Here is a 16,296-nt window from a genome sequence, read left to right as displayed (position 1 = left end):
TTCTACATTTAATTTTATACAGTTATAGTATTTTTATATAGATGTATTAGGAGGTGATTTCAAGAACCAAATAGTTTTCAAAACTATCTAAAATAACTGTATATGACCAGTAAGATAATTTTTCCATAACTGTCAGGTCTAAGTAATCGGACAGTATTTTATATGCGGTCAAGAACTCTTGACAGCATTTCTTAAAAATACGTGGACTACAAAAACAACAATTAGCTTAGAGTCWGTAAGCATGAAATCAAACAAGTACTCTTTTTCTCAGACGATAAACAACCTCTTATCTCAATGGGTTTCACATWCATACATACATATGTACATATGTATAGTACATGTTATATATAGATATACATACATACATATATCCATCACATGCGCCTATAGAAAGTATTCTAGTAGTATTTTTAATGGATATGGATTTTCTTGGGAGATAAATAATATCATATATAAATAGCATAACTATTACGTTGCAAACAAAATTATTTTAATTTTTTTCTCGTTTGATAGATTTTTTCTTATGATTTTTCGTCGAAGTGCACTCGTACATGAAATCGAAAAAGTCTGGTGAGTCGTATATTCCCAGAAAATGACACTTTTCTGACATATTTATTTGCCATAAAACATACTCATTTATATGTATATATTATATAATAACAAATTGATAACGGTAAGCAAAAYAGTTTCGTTACACCGGAAATACGACCGTGATTTCGTGCGGTAAAAATGAATTTGTCGGTAAACCTGCCGGTTACAGAACGCTCTTCAATAAATATATTATACTATAATTACGGTATATATTCATAGTTTTATAATTATGCATACATACATATATTAGAGTACNAGAACGCTCTTCAATAAATATATTATACTATAATTACGGTATATATTCATAGTTTTATAATTATGCATACATACATATATTAGAGTACGTGTATATACTATGTATTCGTATATTTCCTTGCATACATAATCTCATTGATATTATATGCCTATAAATTATTGTAGTCATTAACTTTTAGGCCCTGTAGAAACACCGGTTGTCGTATATGTTCACACAATCTCTAAAATGTATGCTGATAAACTAGCAGCGCATCATTTTCTACAAGAAACTAAAAAAACTGGTTACAAAAGTCTTTGGAGATCAAATTGCTTTCCAGCTTTGACAAGAACAACGCACAAATACAAACTTACATAAGTTAGAATGTCTTAGACAGCATAAAAGTGTGTATTTGTTACAATACAGAACAAATGTGGAACGTGTAAATGCGTAAACACAGCTCAAAGCAAGCAAATCAAGAATAAAAGCTTGGCTTTGTTCTATAAAGTCAGCCACATACGCATATGTACATATATTTAATTAAAGTTAATGAAAAGAGCAATTATTTAGAGAAAAAAAGTTGAGAAAAAGTTTGCGTATATTAATTCTAAAAACATATACTTAAGTACATTCATACATTTAGAGGAGCTAAAAATATATGGCGTCATACCACACGATGTTTGCTGAATATAAGCATGTATGTATGTATATATCATATACTATAAAGATTTATAATTTTTTTGTGTTGAGTACATTTCGCTTTGATGCCAAGTGGTGAAACAAATGCCCACCGAATAACTAAAATGCTTTTAATATTACAAATGAACATACATACAAATGTATGTGTATACAGGAGCAAATAAATCAACAAGTGGCTATTTAGTGAAAAATAAAGAATTACGATAAAAAAATACTCTCAAAAGCAGCCAAATCGGCATTTCACTTTAACCATTCCCACAACATTCGGTTCTAAATAACCGGAACGGACCCGTATTTTTATCAAACTAAGGGCTGTCAACTTGGCACCATTCATCGAATTTACTTCAAGTATATTTTCTACCGATACAAAACATTTCACTCTAACGGTATTCAATTCTTGGCGTAACCACAATCGAACTAATGTACAATCCATGACTTTACTCTCAGATTTTTTGTTTATATGTATGTAGATAGATACTTAATTTAAACTAAAACAAGAAAAAAGGTTAACTTCGATTGCAACGAAGCTATACATAATTCACAAATAAAAAAGTTTTCCATACAATAACTTGATTTTGATAGTTCAGTTTCTGATTCGATGCGATTTTTGAAGAGTCTCCKACGTTTCCTTCTGGGTGTAAAAAATTTCGTCGTGAAATTGTACAACTTTCCCCATCCTTTTCAGCACTAATCGTAAGATTAATTCTTGTCCAATGGTCACACCAGTGTCTAAAATACAATATTCAGGTTTTAAATGGCAAAACTAAGTATTCTGCATTATTATTACACAATATTGTAATTAAAGAAAAAAGTACTTCGAATACATGCATATAATTTTTTTATATTCTCAATGTAATACTTATGTACACATGAAAATTTGCAGATGGACTACTTGTGGTTGTAAACCGCTTGTTGTAAAAGTGCAAGAACGCCGCCGAAGCCCCATGTTGCGTAGCAATCGAAACGATGTCGTCAGGGACAACAAGTTAATGCAGCTAATGAAAAAAAGCTGAATGCATACATACATATGTAAAGCGAACCGATTCGAATTAATTAATTTTTTACATAGTAAATATAGTAAGCGGTGTCTACGCCAGTAAAGAAGAAGAAATAAGTATACGCCAAGTGACATAGGGCTTTAAGAGATTTTATTTGAATTTATGACATCTTCAGAATAGCAATGATGAAATCCAAAAAGTAACAAATTGTGCGGTCCTACACTTTGCGTTCAAATTTCACCAATTTTTGGTTTATTTTATATTGTATATAACAATACCGCACAATTAATGACATCACTTCGGAGTTAAGTGGTTAAAAAAGGTGGAATAACCAGAGGAATGAGAAAATAAACAAAAACGGAAAAGTTCAATGTCAATGTACATATATATAAATAGAAACATAATTATGTGTATACAAACTCAATTTTTTCCCTAATTTAGAATTGCAAAATTCATTAAATTCTAAAAAATTACTCAAATTTACATATTTATTTATAACATAAGTAAAATAAGTTGCAGAAGTATATACTTACTTTTACATGTACATATGTATATAATTAATTAGAAAGAAAGTTATACATATATAGCACGTGAAGCCGATTTGGCGTTGTTTGAATTATACTGAAGTCTATTTGAAATGTCGGTCAACTCAATGCCGGTACTCAGAACGAGGTACATACATATGTATATAAGCTTGAGACACAATATCAGTTTGCTTTAAGCATTATATATTATTATAAAGTATTGTGAGCGAATTCTGCGATTCGTCATAGCAAAATGTCTCCATTGATGCAAAACAACGAAATAAATACATACAAATATGTAGATGCAAACGAAATATTTGTAAATTATTCGCAGATTGATTTACTTTATTAATTTTTAATTTTGAAATATTTTTATGAAGCTTGTTATACGAAATTTTTTGCAACATTTTTTAACATACATACATATGTTTGTTATTTTAAGCTCTCCTTCTACGAGAATTGTTTTAATTTTAGAAAACGTGTGAAATTTCGATTTTATAATATATTGAATAACAATATAAAGGCATTAAAAACTTTATGGATACAAAAAGTACACACTTACAGATGTATGTATGTACATAAATTATAATGTATGTTTTTATATAAAAACAATACGGCGATGGAGAACGACTGATTCACCAACCGCGTGCAACAGTTGATTATTGCGAAGGCAATTACACAAACACTAGATCTTCCCTTAAGATGGCAACAGGAGCACCCACCCACCCAACACACATGGTGATTTGTACTTTTACGAATTGTTGTGCGTTAATATGTAAATACCAGAAGCATACAAACAAATAAATACCATCAACAATAAGAAAACTTGTAGAAAAAGTATAATACAAATAAATTAGGTCAAACATCATACAAGCACGAAGAGGCAGCGAAACAGACGATCAGTGATGATAGCCATTTAAATACTTATACATATATATTTTTTGTTTGGTTTTATATGAAAATACATATTATATATATATATTTGCTTGACGCTCCGCCACAAATGAAACAAACCACTATACACATAGCTTTTTTGAAGGATAAGGTCACTGAGGTAGTGTCGAAACAAAAAAGATGAATTAATCATTTTGGGCCTAGTCGAAGTAAGGCAGATACAAAATGTGAATTTCGCATGTTTAACTTTAATAAATGTGTTCGATATGGGCTACCTTTGTAATACATTTTGAGGGCAATGTATATTTTTGATAATTCCTTACCGTCTTTTAAACATATGGGACTTTTGTGTTGTTATGCTAGGTATATATTGAATATATAGTTATTGTAATAAACTCACCGCCCCAAATTCCAATTTTCAGCTGTTTTTTATCCAAGTTTTCGACATAATCACCTAGTACCTTATTTAGTACATCGGTGACCACTGATTCGAAAACCATATTGTTGCGGCCCCAAGGTTACACGGATGATCTGGTCGTCAAAAATGTATGTGGCAGGAGTAAAATTTTAACCAACAGCGCTATTGTTGGACATTAAACTTTTCAAACAATTTTCACAAATCTTTAATAGCACTTTTTATTTATTRCAAATTCGGTATGTTTAATTTTATATCCTTATTGATTTTGTCGCAATGATACTGCAACGCAACCTAAACGTTGAAAAATATGTATGCACAAGTAATAATATTATTAAAATTCTCATTASCATTAATATATTCACATTGATTCAACTTATTGTTGTTTTCTCATACACAAAAATAAAATAAATATTATTATGACATCATCAAACGCGAATCGATGTCGATTGCAAATGGTTCAGCCAATAATAKCACACGGAGCCATATATGATTATTTAATATATACTCAATTAATTGTATTTAAAAACAAGTATTAAATTTTATCTGCGTTATTTGCAACCAAATTTTTGTTTTCAATTTAACTTTTATCGTCGCACCGAGAAAATTGCAGCTAAAGCACTAACCACATSAAGTTGCAAGAAAATTCCAATTAGACCAACTAACTTGTAAATGCCAAAAGTTCGAACCAAATACTAAAATGAAAACCCGAAAACAGCTGGTCATTATTGTGATTACCCCTTTTACAGGGTTGCATCAGAAAACGTCAAAACACATTTGACATTTTCAGGTTGTTCCATGATTTTGAACGTATTGCAGGGTGCTGCCAAAAGTCATAGAATTGAAAGCTGTACATATTTTAAAAGACACTGAGAATCGTGATTACCCGAAACACCAATACATTGATGTGATTATGCTTACAAACCAATCTTTTCACATAATATATTTAAAAAAAAATGGTRGTCATCCTAATGAATGTTGGTAAGCAAACGGTCAGGTTACGAAGTTTCGGGTAGTTTTGCCAACTTTGCTTTTGTAACTCAAGTTTTGTAAAAAATATCTGGTACATATCTGGCTTCTGGAAAAAATCAYATATCTGGATATTAAAAATTGGTAAATATACTTTTTTCGAGCCTCAAATRCTTTTACAATAAACTTTAAAATAATTAAGTATCATTATTATGAAAAATATAAGTATTTCAGCAGATCGATGGTAGATWTTCTTTGCATATTTTTATTACAATTTTCACGCCCCCTAGATATGTTCCATATATTTCATGTCGTTCCACCATTGCTAACTTCACGTTTAACCATTTGCGGCATTGTGGGAAATATTTCGCGTTGTTTAGTTATTTTGTAAAGAAAAACGAACATTTATTTTAATATATTTCACACAAATATCAATTAAAAATGGCTGATGTGCTCGACATTGATAACGCGGAAGAGTTTGAAGTTGATGAGGATGGTGATCGTAAGTAAAAACATATTAGACTATTAGAGAACCCTACACGGGAAAGAAATACTTAAGACATATTTATTTTGCTATAGAGGGTATTGTACGTCTAAAAGAGAAAGTCAAGCACCGCAAGGGTCGTGGATTTGGTAGCGAAAGTAATTCCCGAGAGCCCATACAAAGTTATGAGCGCGTACGTCACGAAGATGAGGATGAACTTGAACCGGGTCCACAACGTTCCGTTGAGGGCTGGATATTATTTGTTACTTCAATACATGAGGAAGCCCAGGAAGACGATATCCAAGAGAAATTTTGTGAATTTGGTGATATTAAGAATATTCACTTGAATTTGGATCGACGAACCGGCTTCTCTAAAGGCTATGCACTGGTCGAATACGAGACCCATAAAAATGCGTTGGCGGCAAAAGAAGCATTGCACGGCACCGAAATCATGGGTCAAGTTATACAGGTAGATTGGTGTTTTGTGAAAGGACCGAAGCGTATGAAGAAATCAGAGAAGCGAAGGAGATAAAAACTGAATAAATGCTGATATTTATTCGGTACTTTGCAGAAGTAGTAACGATTTCTTATAAAAGTATGAAGAAATATTACTTTAAGGAAATTAAATATGAAATAAAAATGTAAAAAAAAAAGATATTTAAACGAATTTCCATGTATTTAAAAATCAAATATATTAAACTCATTGAAATATCCAGATTGCCAAGTTTATATGCAAAGAAATAATAAGACCTTACAATTTTGCTTATATTTAGTTTATTCCAATTGTATAAATTATATACACAAACAAAATATATACAGCGAAACCCCTTATTTCATTTTCTTTTGATGTAGTAAATGCTTTCTCATCGCCTTTTGCTTGTCCCGGAAGCTTTTCTTCACCTTCGATCGTGCCTTATGCCGCATCATCACAAAGTTCTTTCGTTTGCGATTTTCTCGGTTCGTTTTCGAACTATTCTCGTTCTTACGTCCGTCCTTCCAACCAAATTTTTCACGACCCTCACGCCCCGCTTTCACTGTTTCTAATCTTGATTCTTTGTCGTGTTTGCGCTTTTTGTAAATCATTTCAATATTATTTAATTTTACAAATTCTGCGCGGTCTTTTTCAAGTGGTCTTTTACGAGCATTTGTAACCGTTTTTTTGAGCTGCGCGGCATTGATGCGCTTGAAATCTTCATCGGTGAAAATGCGAGTCATAGCTAATTCTTGAGCTGCCTCTTTAACGCCAAGAACTTGAACACCATCTTTTTCTTTACTTTTCTCGCCATCCTTACTATTTGTTTTCTTTTTTAACGGTTCGCTATCTTGTGACTTCTTTGAGTTTACGTCTTCTTCACCCTCCTCATCCTTATTTTCATCTTCTTCACCCTCACATTCATTATCCTCATCCTCCTCTTCACTTTCATCTTCATCCTCGTCTTCTTCAACTTCATCACCACTCTCCTCTTCATCATCATCTTCCACATTTGCACCTTCATCTTCACTATGGGACACATTTAACCATTCTCCGTCATTGGAATCACTGTCGCTGTCATCATCACTTCCCAAATCGATTTCTTTGGAATTCTTAAGTAAAGCTTCTGCTCCTGGTATCGTTTCGTGCACTTCAACCTCACCATAAGCGCGAATTTTTCGCTCTGCTTGCGCTTCTGTCAAGCGACCACGGTCTTTTTTGTGCAGCAATGCCGGCAACTGTTCACGATATAGCATAATAAGTGAACGTGCAGCCATCATAACAGATTTCTCTTTATACGTTTTGTACATGGCCAAATCCCGCAATAGGTCTTCTCCCATAGCCAAGGGGCAGCGCATGCATATTTCACGTGTTGCATTTAGACCAATGGCCATAACATCGCTAGAATTACGTTCTGTAATGAAATTATTAGCTATTGTTTTCAAAACTGGTTCGATAATATCGCCAGGGACCAACTCGTGGGAGGCTTGTGCGGCGAACTGCATTATGCGTGTGACTTGTCGTTGATGTGGTTGCAGGAATCTGGTAATATATGGATAATAACCGAACAAGAATAGCTCATGTATACCAATGAGACGTGAGATAACATCCAAATGCATTAGTTTGACCTCGAAGCGCTCGTTTGTTGACTGCAGTTGTTTGAATAGACCCTCGGCCATGCCTTGGGGATTATGCACTAAGTGAATGCCAGAAAAATTGAAAGCCGGCGCATTCTTCTTTTTCTTCTGCGCTTTTACGGCTTGCTTTTTAATTTGTTCTAATTGCTTCCTCCGCTTCTTTGTCTTTTTATTAACACGATTTTGCATGATAGCACCTTTGAGGTCTACTTCGTTGTCACTGTCGGAATCATCGGAACCTTTTTCATCTTCATCATGTCCTAAAAAGAATTTTAAGGATGCTACGAGCACCTGTTTATAAAAATATTAATATTATTTCAACATCCCTTTATTATTTTCGTTCAACATACCTTCATTATTTTTGAAAAGCAGCCTACTGTTGCTATAACGTTAACGGTTTTTTCATCATTCCAAATATTCTTTTTATATAACTCAATCATAATATCTATTGACATCTTGGCAGCCTTTGGGTTGGCATCTTTCAGCATGGAGTACATGAAATTTTGCAATGTCTATTGGAAATAAAAGATTTCAGCAAATGTTAATAATTGCAAACTTAATATTGAGCATACCGAGTTAAGTTTCATATCTTTGTGCTTTGCATTCATATTTTTGATATCATTTACTATGTGTGTTTGTAGGAAAGAACGCAAGTTCTTATCAGGACAACTTAAAAGTTGAAAGAACAATTCCAACAAATCAATAGCTGGTATCAAATTCTTATTACGCATCAATATCAAAGCCTTAACGAAGCAATTGCGCATAATGGGATCCAATGTTGTAGCATGATTTTTCAACAGGTCCACTAGATGTTGTGGGAATTTTTCACATTCAGACGGATAACATTGCGCGACCTGCATTTAAAAACACTTGTTAAAAGTGTATTAAATAAATACAATTTGCATGAACTAACCTGCGCTATAAACATCACCAGTTCATCTAAAGATTTGTTCTCCTCACTAGGATTGAGGGCAAACACTTCCAAACTACTAAGGAAATGCTGATACTGTTGATGGAAATCATCCTTGTATGATTCGGGATCACGTTTTATAAGATTCTGGAGCTGCGGTAAATTGTCGGGCAACTGATTGTTGTGACGAACCATCTTGGTTTTGATGACAAAGCACAACAAAGTGCTGTTTTATAACTATATTTTGGTAAAAAACCAAAATAAAATTCGCCCAATTGCGCTTTTGTAGACAAACACGTTGTTGGCCACACGCAGCTTCTTGAAAATGAAACAATTCACAATATTTTAGTTTCTGACATTTGTTTTGTCTTCGTGATTTTTATTTTGATTATGATTTTCAAAGTAACATTGTTTTTGTAATTTTCAGGGTTACCGAACTTTTCAGTGCTATTTTTTTATCAATACAGCTTGTGGATATATGATGTAATTAATGTATTATTAAGTACAAGTGAGTAATGAGCATGGCACAAGGGTAATGAGAACTATGTATTTAAACATATGTTGTGGCTAAAAGACCGATTAGGAAAGTGAAAGTAAACATAAGAGTTTTTGGGCCAGTCTTCTAAATATTATGTATTTTATGTTATCTGATAAAGCCCGAGAATACTTTAGCATTTCGGGATTTATTGATCTGACTCTAACGTATGCCTTTCCACTAAAGTTGAGTTATTGTTAGTTGCTTAAAGCCGTTACTGCTTAAATAATGACGTTGTGTTGTCTGACCACCTGGTTCACACAATATCTGCGCTCTTTGCTAACTTATCTTTTCGCTTTTCACGTGATAACAGTCACCGGCTCTCTTTCATACAAAAATTGTTATTTGTTAGTTAGTCTACGACAAATAAACAACTAGTTGCTTAAGTCAGTTGCTCTTGATGCATTTTCCATATAAAATTGTGCTACACCAAAAACATAAATACTGATAAACATCTAAATTAGATTTATGTAAAACATTTAAACATTACTAACCATAACCAATATGGAAATGCGGTTACGGAAACATTTTTTTCCCAGGCGATGGTGTGATATTTTTTGTTTTCTGCTAATTGCATTATTTCTGCCGCCAATAGCCTTATTTGATTTAGTTATTGTTGTACCGGCTATACATCCACCGGGCACGTTTATGCATAACTTCATTTTTACGTTGGGCGTATTTTTATTTACAAATATTTATGGGAATATGTTTGCTGCGATGTTGGTGGACACCAGTGTGGATGGTAAATACAATAATGTGACTTGTTAGTGAAAAAAAAAATATATATATATATCTAATCATACTAAATTGTTTATAGCTATAAATTTGGATTCGGTAATACCACAAAAACCACACACCAAAGGCTGGTACACCTGTAAGCATTGTTTAARGTTGGTGCCTCCAAGATCGTATCACTGCAAAGGTAAAAAATATATATATAATAAAGCATTAAATTTTTAATAAATGTGTTCTTTTTCAGCTTGCAAAACATGCATTTTGAAACGTGATCATCATTGTGTATTCACGGGTTGTTGCATCGGCCACTACAATTTTCGTTTTTTCGCCTTGTTTCTGTTTTATATGTTTATTGGTTCAGCGATATCTATCGGCTACCTTACATATTACATGTTTTGGGTGCACGCTAAAATATTTCTACATTTTCTCAGCTTCTATAAAATGATTTGCCCAATATTAATGACAATTGATGGTGGTATATGGGATAATTTACCACTGATATTTTATAATCTGAATGTAGTTGCTATTGTTTTATCGTCCATACTATTGGTCTTTCATTGGATACCAATTATTAATGGAGGTACTTCGTATGAAAGACGTTTGGATTATCCCTATGGTAGAGATATATATACCAATTTGCGCTCAATTTTTGGTAAACGTATGTATTTGGTGTGGCTGTCACCTTTTTTAAGCAGTGACTTATTCGAAGATGGCGCGAATTGGGATGAGGTAGAAGGTATGCCATTAGTAAGGTTATCGCGGAAGAGAAACAGAAGACAACATAAGTTACGTCAAACACGTAGAACTCTTTCAGAGTAAAAACTTAAACCTAATTTGTAACTGCTAAATATTTTTCATAAAAGTGTTGTTTTTTGACAATAAATAATTTCTCATTATAAGTTTAAAAAAAGTTTTATCGTTTTTTTTTGTTTTTTGTTTGTGAACAAAGTTGTTAAATTACTTATAAAATAGCATTCAATTATAAAAAAATTGTAGTTACGTTAATGATGTTATATGCTTATATATCAGCCTTAAAACTTATCATCACAGAAAATATATTTTAAATATTAAATATTTAAAATGCTCTCACCAGAAAAGTTAAAACTTGTATTTACAAATAAATATAATGAAAAGTCAATATGTATGTTATAATATAATATATAAATTTATATTAATATATAATATTACTTTGGACTATTTCCGGCTAAAATCAAAACGCGCCTATAAAATACAAATAATATAAACGCGGTAACTCTGGTTTTAGAGAATATAATTATTCAGAAAAATAAGAATATTCGTTGCAAATAGGCAAAAATCTGTAGAAAATATTTATTTATATTACTTAAAAGTGTTAAATAATCTTTAAAATACAAGACTAATAATCATATTAAATTTCTTTTATTAAATATGCGGTTGCGGCGTAAGTTTTTTCCGCGCACTTTGCGCGATATTGGATGTTGCTTAATGATGATAATTTTCATACCAATAACGTTTGTATTTGAGTTGACCGTTGTTCTCCCTGAGTTCCATGCGACGAATGGAACAATATATTGGCTTACATGCTTATTTGGAATATTCTTGCTATTTAACTTGAAAGCGAATATGCTAGCATGCATGCTAGTAGACACAAGTGCTAGAAGTCAGTTTGTGCATGGAAACATCATCCATTTAAATTAATTCATACATCGTTCTTTTCTTGCAGCTGTGGTATTAATGCCACCGACAAATGAACGTCAACGTCTCTATTGGCGCTATTGTTCGGTGTGTGAAATGTTGGCTCCACCACGTTCTTGGCATTGTAACATATGTGATACATGCATACTCAAACGGGATCATCATTGCGGCTTTACTGGGTCATGCATTGGGCATCAAAATCATCGTTATTTTGTTTTCTTTGTTCTTTATTTGGCCATTGGTGCCACATATGCTGCCATTTATAACAGTATCTATTTTTGGTGGCTGCACTCGGAGTCCTACGTCAATTGGTTTACCGCCATCAAAATCGTATTTCCGATGTTTATGCTCTGCCTCGATGTTTCGTGGCAAAATTTTTATTTGCTCATCTACATGCTCAATATAATTACAAGTGCTTATTCTATTGTGCTTATTGCTTATCATGCTCCATTTATAATACGTGGGGGTAAGGACTGTGAGCGGGATGCGAAACGGTATGATCTTGGCTTACAACGAAATTTGGAAATGGTTTTGGGCAAGCGTATGCACTTGACTTGGATATCACCATTCATCCAGAGTGAATTACCGCATGATGGTATACATTGGGAGAATGTTAAAGACGAGACGGAAAAGCGTCGATAAAACTTCAGTATTGACAATTGCGAATATAAGAAAAGAATCTCTAGTCTAATTCCGTATATTATGTGAATTTTTATAAGCATTTATCTTACGCGAATCGAATTTTACGCTGTTTGTAGATTTTAACCAGTTTTTGTTTAATAAAAAAAAAATTCTATCTATAATTTTATATAGTTGAACAATTAACCTGAATTTCACATTTGTTCTAAAGTAACAACTTTATTGCCACAACAAAGATACTCAATCATTACGAAACTAGTTTAAATACAAAATAACTACAGATCATCCTTTTTAACAAATTCACTTGCTTACGAAGTTTTCTCCAACCAGTGATTTAAGTTTCGATAAATGTACCTCATTAAGGGTGAAACCGGCGTTTATTCTTTCAGCCATTGGTTGTGAGTCCATATTATTTTCAACAGCATATTGCAAACAAGTTAGAGCCTTTGTAGGCGCCTTATTCTCAATACAACTGTCAACATATTCCTGAAGACATTTCTCGGAAGGTGTGCCCGGTATGCGATGTTGGTTTTTGTCGATATGGGTAAACACCTCGCTGGCTTTTTCAAAATCCCCACTTCGCACTAATAATATCAATATATCACCGATCATTTTGCCTGTAAACTGCAAATCCTTTGGTCGCCGTCCTTCGGGTTCGGCAATTTTCTTATAAATATCCAACGCGATTTTACCCACTTGCTCGGGTATGGATTGATGAGAAGGTATATCTTCGTGGGCAGGATTATCAACTAATATTTGGAGTGTACGTGTGACTAAACTTTCACGTGATATGTGATCAAAAACCACCATGTCGGACCACAAGCGCGGCATAAGTTCGACAGCGCCATTCATTTCGACAGCTTTCAATATTTCTTCCATTATACCCGGTTCTGGAATGTACACATTAGGTACAAGTAAATCGTATATCTTCATAAACACATCGATAGGTTCAGTCTGACAGAGCAGCGCGAAATAATGTCGATAGTATACCGACTCTTTATAAGTATCACCAATCAAATCGTAATTATTTCCAGTATGTAATAATTCGTCTATTTTCTTTGCTAGGGATTTATCATGTAAGTGATTGCGGCACACATCCATGGCGGTAGCAAAGAAATATGTGTCCTTCGGATGCTGTATAGTAAATTCGCGGCCCTTTATCTCATTCAAGATATCGACTATGATGTGTGAAACAGGTCCTCGCTCTCGACAGAATATAATCAACAGATAGTAGTACGTACTTARGCTTGGTTCAATTTCCAATTGTTTGAATTCTGCGAGTACTTTTAGAGCGGTGCTGCGTGCAAATTTGAAGTTGCCGAAAGTGCTTACTACTTCTAGTAACGCATTTAATGTGCTCAAATTAGGACACAAATGTTGATGAGCCATTTGTTGAAGTAAGTCACGACAAAGCTCCCAGCGCTGATCCGCTGTTTCTTTTAAAAAATTCGATACACTTATAACGGCGTTAAAAGTTTGCGTGTCTAACTCAAATTGTTTCCCTGTGGCTTCTTGTAGTAGTGCATAAGCGCGTTCAGCCTATTATATAAATTTTATATATTAATTAAATTCATTCTATGTTTAAAAAAATATCACAAAGCTCACTTGGAAATACTTTGCCATGCCCCTTATAAGTGCGGCATACGATTGCGCAGTTTTTGGTTCTATTTCACCGAAAAGCTGTTCAGCTAGTTCGCCATCCTTCCATGTTTTACGATTGCGCTCACGTGCATCTGCATTTGCCTTAAACCAACGTTCCTCAATCCACTCTTCCGGCAATGGTTCCTCATTATTGTAAAAGCATATTAGCTCAAGTAACTGCTGTTTTGAATCGTTGCTGATTTCAATACCCTTTTGCTTCATTAAATTGTATACTGTTATGGCATCGGTTATTTGGGAGTGTCGAATCAAGCTTTGTAATGTATCAGCATTAACATCGGATTCCTCTGTAAATACCATTTGTGGTGCAAATGCTTCAATAGACGGTTGAGCTTCTTGGTGCTGTTAAACAAATTGAATGTGTAACATAATATAAAAAAATAATTAATTATACCGTAAAAATTACCTTAAAAAGGTCGCGATGTTCTTCCCTTATAAACTTAGCAGCTTTACGTCCGGCCTCTTGTGCCATAGCAAATGTACGCTTACCCACATTGGACATTGGTATTAAATAGGGATCGTCATGATATTTATAATGTGGTGCCGTTGGATCACGTCCTACTGTGCTAGCCAATGCATTTAATATGTCCGTAGGAGAACGTTGTACCCGGTTAGGTATTTCAATGCGATCTTCCGACGCAGCTACTTTGCTATTGAATCTTCCGCTGCTGGTTGTAAGCAACTGTGATGTGCCTGTGCAAAGTCGTGGTAACCGACGCGTTAAATACATCGTTTGTTATTATATTACAAAACTTTGTTGTATTTATTTAAAATTTGTTAAAATTACTGTTGTTACGAGAAAATACGCGCAAGTATCGGAAAAGTAAAAATTAAAAGGTTATGTCATGCCCTGATGTTCCTTTGACAGCTGAACAGCTGAGCAGTGTTTATGGTGAATTTACATTGAACAATGTATGGTTCTTCCTTTTATATTATAAAGCTATTTTTAAGATAGAAGGGAGTAGGGTGGGAGGAAAAAACGGGTTTTCTTTCGAATTTCAAAGTGGCTAACTGTATACCGATGATTTGTAAAACATATATATTAATATTAACAATAAATTTATAACAATATTACCTTAAACATCGCATAAGAAACGTTGCAACTTCCATGAAATATATATTTACTATATAAATGATAATTCACAAAATCTTGTTTTAGTTTTTGAGATATTTCTCACTCTTCCGTTTCGCTCCAACGAGCTACACTTTGTCCGAAGCGCCTATAATGGACCACTATAGCTCAGCTAATGCTAAAGCTTCTAAGCTCGATGGGAGTAAGTTACTTAACCTAGGGTTTTCAACCTGTCGCTGACCATTCTTTAAATACCTGATGTGTGTAAAGATGGAAGAGTAGTCACACTACTAAAACCTGGGAAACCAGTCAATAAAGGGGACTCTTATCGCCCCCACAACTCTCCTTTCCTCTGTAGTGAAGACTTGTGGACACTAGCAGACCAACAGCATGCTCTGTGCAAAGTGTCCAGCACCACCAGCAGTTTGTGGCATACGTAGATAGTTTAAGATCTCAACCAAAAATCACCCAGTGAGAGGACGATCCTTGTAGGGTTGGACTTGTCAAAAAACTTTGATATTGAAAAATCCACGCTCCCTCCAGCGTTGAAGAGGTGGACTATGAACTACCTGAGCGATCGGCAATTATCCGTACTGTTTCAAGGTAAAAAGTCCAAATTGAGAAGAATTAAACCGGGGGTTCCCCATGGTGGTGTGTTCTCCACGTTACTTTCTAATTTCCACATTTCCAAACTCCATCTACCACCTTGGAATCGAAGACCTGTACTTAAAAGAAAACGGCTATCACTCCGATCTTTTTCGCTGCTTCTCTGCAAGGAACCGAACACACTCCCCCACTAAATCCACAGCGACGATATTCACAAACCCGACGAAGGAGTATAAACTAGACCTTGACGCTGCAGTCGATGACGTTAAAATTCCGATTGTCAATAATCCTAAGGTTTTGAGTGTGACAATAGACAGCCTATTTTCCGTCACATCCTATAGGACCGCGGTAAGTGCCAAAGTACATAGGCGCAACCTAAAGTCGTTAGCCGGCAGCTAAAGGAAAAAGACAAGGCGATTGGACGGCCGGTTCTTAACAACGCCGCACCAATAAGTGCAGTGCAACGCACATGAAGAAGCTTCAGACATTCCAAAACCCACCACTTCGGGTACCTCTTAATATATCCGATAGAACACCTCCACAGTGAGGAC

The 16,296-nt window shown here is 34.3% G+C and overlaps 6 protein-coding genes across 8 annotated transcripts in view; 3 read left to right on the top strand and 3 right to left on the bottom strand.

Moving 5' to 3' along the window:
- The window catches only part of LOC108978498 (vacuolar protein sorting-associated protein 13A), a 27,634-nt gene extending 22,601 nt beyond the window's left edge, over nucleotides 1-5,033 (bottom strand). The window contains exons 1-2 of one of the 3 annotated variants that reach the window (XM_018948820.1): nucleotides 4,980-5,033; nucleotides 4,339-4,647 (exon numbers count right to left, since the gene is read on the bottom strand). In XM_018948820.1, the coding sequence (XP_018804365.1) occupies nucleotides 4,339-4,438 (100 nt within the window). In that variant the 5' untranslated portion in view covers nucleotides 4,439-4,647; nucleotides 4,980-5,033. Of the gene's footprint in view, nucleotides 1-4,338; nucleotides 4,648-4,749 lie in introns of those variants that run through there. The other 2 variants (XM_018948819.1, XM_018948821.1) reach the window with 2 other exon arrangements.
- A 603-nt stretch (nucleotides 5,034-5,636) lies between these two features.
- On the top strand, nucleotides 5,637-6,430 carry LOC108978517 (RNA-binding protein 8A). The gene is made up of 2 exons (XM_018948855.1): nucleotides 5,637-5,824; nucleotides 5,902-6,430. Exons 1-2 carry the CDS (start codon nucleotides 5,764-5,766, stop codon nucleotides 6,336-6,338), a joined length of 498 nt encoding a protein of 165 aa, XP_018804400.1. The 5' UTR covers nucleotides 5,637-5,763; the 3' UTR covers nucleotides 6,339-6,430.
- A 101-nt stretch (nucleotides 6,431-6,531) lies between these two features.
- LOC108978516 (protein SDA1 homolog) lies at nucleotides 6,532-9,145 on the bottom strand. The gene is made up of 4 exons (XM_018948853.1): nucleotides 8,829-9,145; nucleotides 8,488-8,769; nucleotides 8,266-8,427; nucleotides 6,532-8,206 (listed from the first exon to the last, which is right to left on the bottom strand). The coding sequence occupies exons 1-4, from the start codon at nucleotides 9,018-9,020 to the stop codon at nucleotides 6,635-6,637; spliced, it is 2,208 nt and encodes a 735-aa protein (XP_018804398.1). The 5' UTR covers nucleotides 9,021-9,145; the 3' UTR covers nucleotides 6,532-6,634.
- Nucleotides 9,146-9,629: 484 nt separating this feature from the next.
- On the top strand, nucleotides 9,630-10,968 carry LOC108978488 (probable palmitoyltransferase ZDHHC24). The gene is made up of 3 exons (XM_018948808.1): nucleotides 9,630-10,102; nucleotides 10,178-10,282; nucleotides 10,340-10,968. The coding sequence occupies exons 1-3, from the start codon at nucleotides 9,865-9,867 to the stop codon at nucleotides 10,912-10,914; spliced, it is 918 nt and encodes a 305-aa protein (XP_018804353.1). The 5' UTR covers nucleotides 9,630-9,864; the 3' UTR covers nucleotides 10,915-10,968.
- A 341-nt stretch (nucleotides 10,969-11,309) lies between these two features.
- LOC108978519 (probable palmitoyltransferase ZDHHC24) lies at nucleotides 11,310-12,556 on the top strand. The gene is made up of 2 exons (XM_018948857.1): nucleotides 11,310-11,734; nucleotides 11,798-12,556. The coding sequence occupies exons 1-2, from the start codon at nucleotides 11,503-11,505 to the stop codon at nucleotides 12,409-12,411; spliced, it is 846 nt and encodes a 281-aa protein (XP_018804402.1). The 5' UTR covers nucleotides 11,310-11,502; the 3' UTR covers nucleotides 12,412-12,556.
- A 44-nt stretch (nucleotides 12,557-12,600) lies between these two features.
- Nucleotides 12,601-14,905, bottom strand: LOC108978518 (protein PTCD3 homolog, mitochondrial). The gene is made up of 3 exons (XM_018948856.1): nucleotides 14,474-14,905; nucleotides 14,014-14,409; nucleotides 12,601-13,947 (listed from the first exon to the last, which is right to left on the bottom strand). Exons 1-3 carry the CDS (start codon nucleotides 14,795-14,797, stop codon nucleotides 12,709-12,711), a joined length of 1,959 nt encoding a protein of 652 aa, XP_018804401.1. The 5' UTR covers nucleotides 14,798-14,905; the 3' UTR covers nucleotides 12,601-12,708.
- Nucleotides 14,906-16,296: the final 1,391 nt, after the last annotated feature.

This window comes from Bactrocera latifrons, unplaced genomic scaffold (assembly GCF_001853355.1).
Source record: "Bactrocera latifrons isolate USDA-ARS-PBARC rearing strain unplaced genomic scaffold, ASM185335v1 scaffold_123, whole genome shotgun sequence".
Taxonomy (NCBI): domain Eukaryota; kingdom Metazoa; phylum Arthropoda; class Insecta; order Diptera; family Tephritidae; genus Bactrocera; species Bactrocera latifrons.
The sequence above is the reverse complement of the archived record's forward strand: the minus strand, read 5'-3'. Positions and strand labels throughout refer to the sequence as shown.